Source organism: Scyliorhinus canicula, chromosome 5 (assembly GCF_902713615.1).
Source record: "Scyliorhinus canicula chromosome 5, sScyCan1.1, whole genome shotgun sequence".
Classification (NCBI taxonomy): domain Eukaryota; kingdom Metazoa; phylum Chordata; class Chondrichthyes; order Carcharhiniformes; family Scyliorhinidae; genus Scyliorhinus; species Scyliorhinus canicula.
Genome location: NC_052150.1, coordinates 213,877,668 through 213,891,919, shown reverse-complemented (window position 1 = coordinate 213,891,919; position 14,252 = coordinate 213,877,668). Strand labels below are relative to the sequence as shown.

The 14,252-nt window shown below is 44.8% G+C and overlaps 1 protein-coding gene across 3 annotated transcripts in view; it reads right to left on the bottom strand.

Moving 5' to 3' along the window:
• The window catches only part of obscnb (obscurin, cytoskeletal calmodulin and titin-interacting RhoGEF b), an 896,193-nt gene that overhangs the window by 441,810 nt on the left and 440,131 nt on the right, over positions 1 to 14,252 (bottom strand). For all 3 annotated transcript variants that reach the window (XM_038798455.1, XM_038798456.1, XM_038798458.1), the window contains 2 exons: positions 11,998 to 12,264; positions 7,850 to 8,116 (listed from right to left, as the gene is read on the bottom strand). In XM_038798455.1, coding sequence (XP_038654383.1) covers positions 7,850 to 8,116; positions 11,998 to 12,264 — 534 coding nt within the window. The remainder of the gene's footprint in view (positions 1 to 7,849; positions 8,117 to 11,997; positions 12,265 to 14,252) is intronic.

Here is a 14,252-nt window from a genome sequence, read left to right as displayed (position 1 = left end):
CTCCAGCAGCTTCTATACTTGGCCTTTCCCCAATTTAGCACTCTTCCTTTAGGACCACTCTCGCCTTTGTCCATGAGTATTCTAAAACTTACAGAATTGTGATCACTATTCCCAAAGTAATCCCCAACTGAAACTTCAACCACCTGGCCGGGCTCATTCCCCAACACCAGGTCCAGTATGGCCCCTTCCCGAGTTGGACTATTTACATACTGCGCGAGAAAACCCTCCTGGATGCTCCTGACAAATACTGCTCCATCTAGACCTCTGACACTAAGTGTATACCAGTCAATGTTGGGAAAATTAAAATCTCCTATTACCACCACCCTATTGCTCCTACATCTTTCCATAATCTGTTTACATATTTGTACCTCTATCTCACGCTCGCTGTTGGGAGGTCTGTGTACAGCCCCAACATTGTTACCCCAACCTTCCTATTTCTGAGCTCTGCCCATATCGCCTCACTGCTCGAGTCCTCCATAGTGTCCTCCTTCAGCACAGCTGTGATATCCTTACTGACCAGTAATGCAACTCCTCCACCCCTTTTACCTCCCTCTCTATCCCGCCTGAAGCATCGATATCCTGGGATATTTAGTTGCCAATCATGCCCTTCCCTCAACCAAGTCTCAGTAATAGCAATAACATCATACTCCCAGGTACTAATCCAAGCCCTAAATTCATCTGCCTTACCTACTACACTTCTTGCATTAAAACAAATGCACCTCAGACCACCAGTCTCTTTGTGTTCATCATCTGCTCCCTGCCTACTCTTCCCCTTAGTCACGCTGACTTCATGATCTAGTTCCTTACAGGCTTTAGTTACTACCTCCTTACTGCCCACTAACCTCCTCATTTGGTTCCAATCCCCTTGCCACATTAGTTTAAACCCTCCCCAATAACGTTAGCAAAAGCACCCCCAAGGACATTGGTTCCAGTCCGGCCCAGGTGCAGACCGTCCAATTTGTAGTAGTCCCACCTCCCCCAGAACCGGTCCCAATGTCCCAAAAATCTGAACCCCTCCCTCCTGCACCATCTCTCAAGGCATGCAGTCTCATCCTGCCTATTCTTTCATTTCTACTCTGACTGCCACGTGGCACTGGTAGCAATCCTGAGATTACTACCTCTGAGGTCCGACTTTTTAACTTGGCTCCTAACTCCCAAAATTCTGCTTGTAGGACCTCATCCCGTTGTTTTACCTATATCATTGGTGATTATGTGCACCACAACAACTGGCTGTTCACCCTCCCCCTTCAGAATATTCTGCAGCCGCTCTGAGACATCCCTGACCCGTGCACCTGGGAGGCAACATACCATTCGGGAGTCTCGTTTTCGACCACAGAACCGCCTACCTACTCCCCTTACATTTGAATCCCCTATGACTATAGCCCTTCCGCTCTTTTTCCCGCCCTTCTATACAGCAGAGCCAGCCACAGTGCCATTAACCTGGCTACTGCTGCCTTCCCCTGGTGAGCCATCTCCCAGTATCCAAAATGGTATACCTGTTTTAGAGGGGGATGACCGCAGGGGACTGCTGCACTGCCTTCCTGCTTTTTCTCTGCCTTTTGGTCACCCATTCGCTTTCTCCCTCAGCAATCCTAATCTGTGGTGTGACCAATTCGCTAAACATACTATCCACGACCTCCTCAGCATCGCGGATGCTCCAAAGTGAGTCCATCCGCAGCTCCAGAGCCATCATGCGGTCTAACAAGAGCTGCAGCTGGACACATTTCCCACACGTGAAGGAGCCAGGGACATCAGCCACGTCCCTGAGCTCCCACATCGAGCAAGCGGAGCATAACACGGGTAAACAGTCAATTAAACAATTGTTGCAGTCGTCCATGCGCTCCTTGAATGTTTGCCATTGCCTTTCCACTGTCACCCCTTTAAGTAACGTTTTCCAATCTGTCATAGCCAACTTGCGCCTCATACCACTATAGTTTCCGTTATTAAGATTCAGGACCCGAGTCTCAGAATCAACGACTTCACTCGCCATCTTGATTAAAAATTCTATCATATTATAGTCGCTCAACCCCAAGAGGTCTCGCAAAACTAGATTGCCAATAATAAGTTCTCATTACACAGTAGCTAGTCTAAGATGGCCTGCTCTCAATTGGTCCAGAAAACATCCCGTATTCACTCCAAGAATTCCTCGTCTACAGTATTGTGACCAATCTGATTTGCCTAATCCTTATGTAGATTAAAATCACCCATAATTTCAGATTTTCCTTTATCACATGAGTCTAATTTCCTGTTTCATGCCATTCCAACATCACCACTGCAATATGGGGGTCTACATACAACACCCACTAATGCTTTTTGCCCCTTGATGTTTCTCCGCTCTACTAATACAGATTCCACATTGTCAGAACTAATATCCTTCCTCACCATTCAATTAATTTCCTCTTTAACCAACCCTGCCACCCCACCACCTTTTCCTTTTTGTTTGTCCTTCCTAAATACCGAATACCCCTGGACATTCAGTTCCCATCCCTGGTCACGCTGCAGCCAGGTCTCCGATTATCTCATACCCATTTACGTCTATTTAACAATTAGTTCATCCATTTTATTGCAAATGCTCCGCAGGTTAAGGCACATAGACTTTAAGCTTGTCTTTTTAACATTATTAGTCTCGCTCCCAATATTTTTCACTGTGGCCCTGTTGAATCTGGCCCTTGTTTTCTCTGCCTATCACTTTTCTTATTCCACTTTCTGTCTTTTGTTTTTGAGCTTCTTTCCTCCTCCTCTGACTCCTTGCATAGGCTCCCATCCCCTTGCCATTTTAGTTTAAACCCTCACTAACCGCTCGAGCAAATACTCCCCTATGACATCAGTTCCGGTCCTGCCTAGGTGTACCCCGTCCAGTTTGTACTGGTCCCAATGCCCCAGGAATCTGAAACCCACCGCCTCACACCATTTCTTCAGCTACAAATTCATCCAATATATCCTGCTTTTCTACTCTGACTAGCACGTGGCACTGGTAGTAATTCTGAGATCCCTTACTTTGACATCCAAATTCTCCACTTTCTTCCAAACTCCCTATATTCTGCTTTTAGGACCTTATCCCTTTTTTTTTTTACCTATGTTGTTGGTACCAACATGTACCACAATCATTGGCTTTTCATCCTCCTGCTCCAGAATGTCCTACAACCGCTCCAAAATATCCTTGACCCTATCACCAGGGAGGCAACATACCATCCTGGAATCTTATTTGCAGCCTAAGAAATGCCTATATATTCCCCTTACAATTGAATCCCCTATAACTATTGCATTCTCAAGTTTTTACTCCACTCCTCTGCAGCAGAACCAACCGTAGTGTAACAAATTTGGCTGTTGCTACTTTCCCCTGAGATGTCATTCCCTTCAACGTATTCAAAGCGGTATATGTTTTGCAGGGTGTTATGAGCCAGGGTTTAGAGAACCCCAAAGTGTATCATGGAGTTCACTTGACCCACAACTTTTAAGATTGTGGTTATGGGGAGCACACATCCTACCTTCCAGGTGTAGTGCAACAGAGAGTTAAAGTGCTTTTAAATTAAAACAATGTTTATTTATGAAACCAGTTAACACTTTATCAACCCACAGTAAACATCTTAACAACTATCAACACCAATAAATCCCCCAAAGAATAGAGTACTCTATAAGTAACTCTTAATCTTTCCTTGCAATATCCATTAGACAAAAAAAACCTTTTTGCAGAAAGGCATCAGGTTTAACTTCTCTACAGAAACAGGTATTATTTTTAAATCACCATAGGATCTGGAGACAGTCTTTAGATTGCAGCGAGAGACACTAATACACCTTCTTGCTGTGACTCCAGCTATCTAGCTCTCAAAACGAAACTAAAACACACCCTGTAGCAGACAGCCCAAAGCGAAAATAAAAGCAAACAGCCCAGCTCCACCCTCTCTCTGACATCACTGCAGCCATCTGATAAACACCCATTTCTTAAAGGTACACCCACGACAGCTATTTTATAAACACCCATTTCTTAAAGGTACTCTCACATGACAAGGGTAATGGCCACAGGAGATTCCTGCACTGCTGTCTTGCTCTGCCTGGTGGTCACCCATTCCTCTCCTTCCTGCGGAGTCTGAGCCTGTGGTGTGACCACCTCTCTGTATGTGCTATCCGCAACATTCTCCACCTCTCTGATGCTCCACAGTGTCCCCAGCCGCCGCTCCAGCTCCGAAACCCGGGCTTCCAGGAACTGTAGCTGGAGACACTTCCTTCACATTTGATGGCCTTGGGCACTGGAAATATTCCCGGCCTCCAACATGGAACAAGAAGAGCAACCAAGGCTTTGAGCTCGCCTGCCATGAGTTACTCTTTTAAATTAAAGCTATGGAAGATGATGGTATTAGATTAACTCCAATTGTCTATTGCCCTTCTTTCCTTGTCCTTGTCACTGCCAATTATAGCTCTTACAGATTATAAACCTCAAAAAGTATTTTCAAACTTTAAGTGTTAGAAGTTGTAAAGACATACCAACCTTATCTGCTACTTTCCAATCGGCTCTCTCCTTGTAGCCTCAGCTGCAACAGAACAAGACCCCTCTCTGAAGGTTTACATGTTACAAAGCAAGGACAAGAAGCAAAGAGCAGCTCTTCCTGCTCTGTACCGACTTCCCACTGTTTCAAATTCCAGGCTGCTCCTGCGGGTCCTCTCAGGTTCATCTTCCAGCCCCTCCTGGTCCTGTCCCTCCTCCTCAGACGACGTCCCATGTTCCTCCTCCTCCAGCACTTCGCCCTGCTGTTGTGCCATGTTGTGAAGGACACGGCAGACTACCACAAAGCAGGCGATCATCCGGGGGTGCACTACAGTGCACCATCAGAGCGCTTGAGCCATCGGAATTTCATTTACAGAACTCCAATGCACCGCTCAATGACGGCCCGGTTGGCCACATGGGCCTCGTTACATTGGTCACCGCATCTGTCTCCACCCTCTGTACTGGCATCATTAGCCAGGACCTCAATGGGCGCCCCTTATTCCCAGGAGCCAACCCGACATCCTGGGGTTTCTCTCGAAAACACTGGGGATCTCCAACTGCCCCAGGATGTAGCTGTTAAGCACACACCCTGGGAAGTGCGCTCACATTCCATGATCTTGAGGTGGTCGCACACACGTTGAACGTTCAAGGAGTGGACCCCTTTCTGTTAATGAAGGTGACTCCCAGACCGCCCGGTGCGTGCAACATAACATGCATGCCATGTATTACTCCTGGACCTGGGGCATCCCGGCATGGCAGAGAATCCTGCTGTTTGGGCATCTTGATGGGCTTGGTCCAGCTCAAAGTTGATATAGTCAGCTGTCCGGGCAAACAGGGCATCCGTGACTTTATGGGTGCAGTTGTGGGCTATAGGATGGGATATGCCGCACAAATCCCACTTAAGCCCTGGAATGTACCTGAAGCATCAAGGTTCAGGGCTGCCATGACCTTGACAGCCTCCAGGAGCAGGTATCCTCCTCCTCCACAGTGCCAAATCTACAAGGACATGGGAGAGAATTAAGTGCTGTCAATTTCCAGCTGACCACTTCAATCACTTTAAAATCACTCGAAAGTGAAGGAAGGTGATTGGAAAGCACTTAATTCTGTTTGTTGTGGTCTAGGACGTATCAATCAAAGATTGATGTTTATAAACATTGCCTTTAGAGCACTTCAGAGTTACTCAACTGTGAAGGAAGATGAATGGAGCAATCCTGACAGCTGTGTGTATGCGGAAGCTGTCAATCACAGCCAATATCAAAAGAAATAATGAATGGCTTGCAGCCCAGAAATCTGAGGGAATTAAAACACAGCTGACTGGGTTTTCTATTTCCAGGAATTGACAGGTGCTGCTTCCTGTGTCTGAGCCAGGAGGTGTATTCCCCAGGTGAGTGCTAAAGTAGTAATTGTTTTCACTGCCTATGCCTGGACTGCTCTCTAGCTCCCAGATAGGGGTCTCTCTTCTGGGGACAATCTGATAGGGGTTTCTTTTCTGGCACTTCCTGTTCGGGGTCTCTCTTCTGGGCGGTCTGTGGGGGGCTTCTCTGTATTTAGGGGGGGCTCTGGGGTCTCGTTATTTAGGGGGGCTCTGGGGGTCCCTTTATTTAGGGGGGCTGTGGGGGTCTCTTTATTTAGGGGGTCTCTGTGTGGATCGTTTTTTTGGGGTTATCTGAGGGGGATCCCTTTATTTAGGTGGTCGCTGGGGGGTTGGGTCACCCCATATTGGGGGACCCAGAAAATAAATCAGGGGTGGGGCGGGGGCTGAATTAAGATGCGAGTCGGGGTGGGGGCAGGATACTATCGGCATTCCCTCAGGAATCACCCGCAATCCTCACAAAGGATTGGGAATCGTGGCCGGCTGCCAGGATGGAGAATCCCAAGCAGTGAATAGTGAATTTTGCCCGATATCAGTAAAAGGATTGCCAATTTATTGGTGGTGACTCAGTATGGTACAGGTATTCAATACGTATCTTGTATCGATCTTTACTAAAGAGAAGTATATACTGATGTTAAAGTTAATCCTGGGATGGATGATATTTAATATAAAGGTTACAATTCACAATAAATCAAGAAGTAAACCAGAGGCTGGTTTAGCACACTGGGCTAAATAGCTGGCTTTTAAAGCAGACCAAGGCAGGCCAGCAGCGTGGGTTCAATGCTCGTACCAGCCTCCCCAAACAGGCGCCGGAATGTGGCGACTAGGGGCTTTTCACAGTAACTTCATTGAAACCTACTTGTGACAATAAGCAATTTTCATTTCATTTTCAAGTACTGTATTTTTCAGCGAGTGAGATGGAAGTGACAATCTAACATTCAATATTGAAGAAGCTTGTATTGTAAGCTTATAGCAATTTAGAGGATTAATAAAATAGTGAATGTCACGAATTGAGATTGATTCATAAGACATCTTCTATGCTGAAAATTCATATGGATTTGATTATGATCAGTAAGGATGGCTGCCCTACCCTTCACTTTCAATGAGGTAGTGGTCTTCTGATCTCCAGAATCACAGGTATATTCCCCTCCATCTTCAGGTCCTAAATTGCGAATAAGCAGTTCAATGGAGCAACCTTTTTGTATCATGTCATACTTGTTACTTGGGTAAAGTACTATAGATCCCTTCCTCCATTCCACTGGAACATCAAGTTTAGTAACCTCACAGTGCAAAATGACAGAACCATTCTTTTCAGCTTCTGTGTTCTGAAGCTTTTGTTTGAAAAGCACTGGCAAAGCTAAGGCAACAACAGTAATTCAATTTGTGAATATATAATTTATAAGGAAAATTATGATGCATGAATGACCACATACAAGCCAATTTCTAATCCAATGCAACAATCATATGAGTACTACTACTCCTTGTGACTCTTTCAACAATGTACACTTATATGTTTATGGTAGAGATAAGGGAAAAAAACAGAGAACATTGATTAGGTTTTGCCTCTGAGTCTGAAAGTTACAAGTTCAAGACCCATTCTAAGAATTAGTCATATAACCGAGGTTGCGGCATCACTGCAACCCTGAGGGGTGTTTCAGATTAGAGGCTAAACACATGCTGAATTGTAGTGAAGTGGAAGTGCACAACATAAAAACAGAATGCCACAGTTGCTGTATCTTACTACTTCAGGATGCTACTGGAAGAAACAGCTGTCTGCTGCCATGTGTCCAGCAAGTTATGGTTAAGTTGTTGACAGAAGAGACAGAATTGACAAAAGTAATTAGCTGAAGGGACTCTGTAACAATATCACACAGACACACATTCTCATAGTTTTTTTAAACAAAACACATATACACAGAATAATGGAAATTGTGAATGTGGTCAGGAGAAGGAAATGATGATCAACTCCGTGATAAAAAAAATTATTTCCATACCCTTTACTTTTAACGATGCAGTGGTCTGTTGATCACCAGAATCACAGGTATATTCATCAGCATCTTCAAGCTTCAGTTTGTGAATGAGCAACTTAATGCTGTAACCTTCTTGCTTCAGTTTGTACTTCTCACTGGGGTGAAGTACAATTGATCCCTTCCTCCATTCCACTGATGCATTAAGTTTAGTAACTTCGCAGTGTAGAGTAGCAGTACTATCCTCTTCAGCCTCAACACTCTGAAGCCCTTGTTTGAAAAGTACAGGCATCGCTATAAGAAGATAGAACATTAATTTCTGATAACACGGCTTCGTCAAACTATGATCATTGAAATTCTCAATCAAATGAAATTTATGTTCCCTAGAAAAAGGCATTCTATTGATAATATTACATTATCCATATTAGCCATACAAAATCCTTGTTAATACTAAACCAAACATGTGTAGTTTTAATTATGCTCATCCTATTCACACATAGGTCTGGATTTTCCACACGTGTGGCGTGTTTTGGGTTGACGGAGGTGGCCCGCCATGGGATAGCTATGGGTTTCCCCATTGTTCCCACTATCGGCCACTGGGGAACCCAAACATTTGCTTGCAGAGGACAGGTCTCTGAAAATGAATACATTTTCTTCTAGCAAACATAAGTGAGTTACATTGCGAGCTCAACTGCTAATCTTAAATTCGCATATATTGTAATTCTGAGCACACTTGGAATTTTTCAATTGCCCAATCGCGGAAATACATCTAATTTTACCCAGGTAAAAGGAGTATGACTCGACATTGCATCTTTTTGAATAAACAAAAGCATAGGGAACAATAGCTCCCAGGTACATTTAATGGCAACGTCTTGACCAATCAGAGCCAACCTGCCAACCAACCAGCACCTCCTTTCTCATGCAGTATGAATTGTGGTTCACTTTAAAATTTGACATTCTTGCATCTGTCCCAATAAATGAAAGATAAAAAGATGTTTTTTTTCTCAGCAATATAGATAATGGATAGAATGACAATATTTATACTCATAGGACATTTGTCTAAGTTTAAGGTCTTTTCGATAAATGCAAGTTGTAGTTGTTGCCGATCATGTAAGTCTGAAGATACTCTCTTACATTCCTTTACTGCTGCTATTTCTTTGTCTACTTTTCTGCTTGTATGTCTTTTTCTATCTACTCTTCCAGCTCTCTCTCCCTTTCTCTTCTCTTCAAATTCTCTTCATTTGTCATTCTCTTCCTTTTACCGTACAAATAGATGGAGCGTGTTCTGTGTATGCTCTATCCAGGCACTGACCAGGTCCATCTTTGGATGCTGAAATATCACTCGATGAAGTGTTAATTATTTTGTGGGTCTAGGAGAAGGATTACTTCTCCTGTTCCCTCCAAAAAACTCTGGCTTGCTGCTGCCCCACATGAAGCTTTGCGCAACACCATTGTTACTTGTTGCTGGTGGCAGTTCAGTGACGTTCTGGCTAAATATTGGCGTGAAAGTCAGGGCAGCCCAAATAGCAGAGTAGTAAAGGCACTCCACTGACTTCACATCAGTTTTGGACACAAGTTAAAAATTGTCTCCAAATGTTTTATCAATCAAAGTGGCACCAGTCCAAACAACACCCTTTATTTAGATAGCAGATTTAATGTAATAACTTTCCTAAGGTGCTTCCTCGGAACATTATCAAACAAAATGTGACATTGAGCTACATAAAGAAATAGGAGGTTAGATGACCTTTAACATTTAATGATCTTACCATTGCTGAATCCTCTACTGCCAACATTCTGGGAGTTACCATTAATCAGAAACTGAACTAGACCAGCCATATAAATACTGTGGCTACAAGAGCAGGTCAGAGGCTAGGAATCCTGTGGTGTGTAAATCACTTCCTGACTCCTTAAGGCCTGTCCACCATCCACAAGACACAAGTCAGGAGTGTGGTGGAATCCTCTCCACATACTTGGATTAGTACAGTTCCAACAATATCAAGAAGCTCAATTATCCAGGACAAAGCAGCCCACTTGACTAACACCCTTCAATACAGCAGTGAGTACCATCGACAAAATGCACTGCAGGCACTCAAGGGAGCACCTGCCAAACCCATAACTACTACCTTCCAGAAGGACAAGGGCAGCAGATACTTGGGAACACCACCACTGGATGTTCGCCTCCAAGCCACTCACCATCCTGACTTGGGAAATACATTGTCTTGCCTTCATTGTTACTGGGTCAAAATCCTGGAATTTCCTCCCTAACAGCACTATGGGTGTACCCATGCCAAAGGGGCTACCTTTTCATGGGCAATTAGGGATGGGCAATAAATGCTGGCCTAGCCAGCGACACCCACATCCTGTAAATGCATTTTCAAAATTTGTAAACACCAGCAATCAAACAACAACCTTTATTTAGATGGTACCTTTAAATTAATAAAATGTTCCAAGGTGCTTCCCTGCAGCATGACCAGACAAGTATATCACCGAGCTACATCGGGAAATATTAGGTTAGAAGATGAAAAGCTTGGTCAAATAACTAGTTTTTAAGGGGCGTGTTAAAAGAAAATTAGATAGCGAGGTGGTGAGGCGTAGGATGGGTATTTTATAGCTTTGGGTCTGGGCAACTTAAAGTATGACCACGAATGAGAGGGTGATTAAAATTGGAGATGCGCAACAGGCCAAAATTAGAGGACTGAAGCTATCTCAGAGGGTTGTTGGGCTGGAGGAGAATACAGAGATAGGGAGGGATATGAAACAAGTACGAGAATTTTAAAATCAAGACATTGCTTGACCAGGAGCCGATGTAGGGGCTTTTCACATTAACTTCATTGAAGCCTACTTGTCACAATAAACAATTATTATTATTATGCCATAAAGCACAGGGATGCGAAGTGAACAGGACATAGATTCACAAAATTTACAGTGCAGAAGGAGGCCATTCGGCCCATGGAGTCTGCACCAGCTCTTGGAAAGACCGCCCTACTTAGGCCCACGCCTTCACCCTATTCCGGTCACCCAGTAACCCACTGTGGTGAATGTAACATGATAATTCACACTGTCTTTGTAAACGCAGTACCGTTATCCGACCACTAAGGGGAGTAGCCCTGGGAATGCTCAGGAGCTTGTACAGGGCTCCACCCTTGGCTCCGCCCATGACTCCTCCCCCTAGTGCTGCTGTATAAATTCCCTTGTCCAGAGTCAGCCTGCAGTTGACTCAGAGTTCATCAACGGGTAACAGGCTGGCTCTGTAGTAAGTCGATTAAAGCCTAGATTCATATCTGAAACACGTGTCTGGTGAATTGATGGTTCCATCACTCACCTAACCTTTTTTGCACACTAAAGGCAATTTATCATGGCCAATCCACCTAACCTGCACATCTTTGAACTGAGGGAGTAAACTGGAGCGCCCGGAGGAAACCCACACAGTCACAGGGAGAACATGTAGACTCCACACAGACAGTGACCCAAGCCGGGAATCGAACCTGGGACCCTGGAACAGTGAAGCAACTGTGCTAACCACTATGCTACCATGCAACCCGACTGGGGCGTGACGCAGCCGGTAAATCTCACAAGAGGACGGGCTCGCCACATCTTGCGAGATCTAACGGGATATCGCGAGGTGTTGCGATCCTAATCCCGGCCATTGGCAAACTTGCACATCAAAGTGTGCGGCTCGTCTCACTTTAATATGCACTTGCCAGATCTATCCAAGGCGTTAGGATTTAAACCCTTAGCCCACAAACAGGAAAAGCCGGAATGGCACTTGGGGAGTCTCACAGGGAATGGGGGGCCTCTGGGTGGCTGGAGATTGGCAGGGAGGTACCCTGGAACCCCTGATGCCCAGCCTGGCTGTGCCACTTGCCCTGCCCACCTGGAAGGGCAGTGCCAGATTGGTTATGCCAAGGTGCCCGGTTGACATTATGACTGCAGCGGGAATCAGACCTGAGGGTATGGAGGGGCTTGATGACCCCATTACAGGTGAGTTGGGTTTCGCCCCCACAACCCAAAGATGTGCAGGGTAGGTGGACTGGCCACGCTAAATTGCCCCGTGAATTGGATACTCTAAAAATGTATTTTTTAAAAAAATGAATAGGAGGCTAGACAATTACACATGAAAATGTGGGAGGATGGAGTTATGTTGAAACTTAAGTAATGTGATTTTTTTTTCCTACCCTTCACTCTTAAAGAGGCGGTAGTTTGTTGCTCTCCAGAATAACAGGTATAGTCTCCACCATCTTCAGGTTTTAGGCTGTGAATGAGTAAATCACAAGTGGAGCCTTCTTGTTTGATTTCATACTTGTCACTTGGACAAAGTACCAGCGATCCCTTCCTCCATTTTACAAGGGCATCAGGTTTCGTAATCTCACAACGTAAAGTAGCAGTGCCACCTTCTTCAGCTTCCTCATTCTGAAGTTCTTGCTTGAAAAACACAGGCAATGCTATGGACACATTAAATTTGGTTTAGAATGATACCGATAAGTCAACATCCAAATCTTATCTCTCAGTTTTCACACAAATCTGATCTGACCTGCTGAAAATAGTTTTCAGCGTACAAGCCCCAAATGATTCTTTCAGACACTCATTCCAAAAAAAATTCAAAAACCTACAAATAAGGGGAAATGGTAGAAAATCTCAGGATTTATTTAAATATGTCTTGTTCCAGATTACAAATTTAACTTTTGAATAACTTCATGGAGTAGGACAAAAAGAGATTTTCAAGATATAGGGCAGGATTTCACTAAATGGGAACAAAGTCCTGCAGTGAGTGTGTAATGCCACGTGTTTCCCAGCACTCGCAACAGCGAGAAACATAACGCTGTAAACAGCACCCGGATTAGGTCAGCGGCCTCAGTGGGAAACGCGCAGGTGAAGCCGCACATAACTCCATTTTGTGCACTGGCCGGAACTCCTCAGCATAGCGAGAGATCGGGATGCCATTGATCTCTGGTGCTCCCAGAGTGATCCCTGAATCCCCCTTACCGAAGCCCCAATGCACTATGGGAAGGGCCCCCCTTAACACCCACAAAGGGCACTCCAGCCCAATTGCCACCATGCAAAAAATGCCAGCTTGGCAGTGCTAGGCTGGCACCCAGGTGGCACTGCCAGGGTGGCAGGCTGGCACTGCCAGGGTTCCTGGGTGGCACCAGCAGTGTCAGAGTAACCCAAAGGCATGTACCTGGGGGGCCTCAAATCCCCTGGGAGAACCCATGAGTACCGTTCCATCTGGTCCCCAATTGTGGAGACTTATTTTTTTCAAAAAATATACTTTATTCATAAAATCTATAATGAACATTACCAAACATTTCAAATTGTGACTGTGCATTTCCATCAAAGTTACCTTTGACTTTGTTCCATTCAATTGGGATGAAATTACACACATATCCCTCTTGATGTTACAATTCTTTCTTAAATGTTTACATTGTCATGTTTCTTTTATACATTGGAGTGTTAATGACACAGACCGAGGGGTTTTACACAGTTACCAGCCCCTCGGTGTACATTTGTTGGAAAACCTTACACAGTGGTCTTTCCCCATTGCGCCTTGGCGGCAGCTGCCCCAAGTTTGAGTGCGTCCCTCAGCACGTAGCCTGGACCTTGGAATGTGCCAGTCTGCAACACCCGGTCGAGGACAATTCTTTGCACTGGAAGATCAGCAAGACTAGTACTGAACGGTGCTCACGCGAGGTCTCCGCAGTGAAAGGGATAAATGTCAATGGCTTGGGTACCTCGGGAGGCTGCACATTAACATAACACTGGCTGTCTTACTTAATATGCAGATTGCCTAAAAGTGATCCTGCCCACAATGGGCATGATTTACACTGCATCACCTTGCGAGGCTTTACGAGCCAGGTAGATCCTGGGAGCTGGGACTCCTGGCTTCTACCGACCATGCTGTGCCGACGAGCTACTTTTCGTGTGCAGCATGGCCATTCAATTGCGGCCATAATTAGTGAAATAAATTAGAGTAAGTAAATAGGAATAATTCAATAAACAATAGCTTTAAAAACAAACAAATAGTCGTTTGGTAGTAAAGAACTTGAGATTTCCTGTAAAGTGAGACATGCTGTCTAAGGTGTTTGTCTTGTGCTCATCAGGACAAATCACAACATTACCACTTGTAAAGGGAACAGCAATTTATACTGCATGAGAAGAGAGTGCTTATTGATTGGCAAGTGGACTCTGATTGGTAGAGGCATGGCCATGGAGAAAGTATCAAAGAACAGTTAACTGCCAAGCTTTTGTTCAAGTTCAAACCAGACAGGTTAACTCTGATGGGCCACGCACTCGCCATGGGAATGAACCCGTGGATGGCTCGCTCCCAAGCTTTTGTTTTGCTTGAAAAAAAGCACGTTCCTTCTTTCTGCAAAGGAAAGGGTCCTGTGTGAATATATGTCACTTCTAGTATGTGTAAGTGAGCCAAACTGCA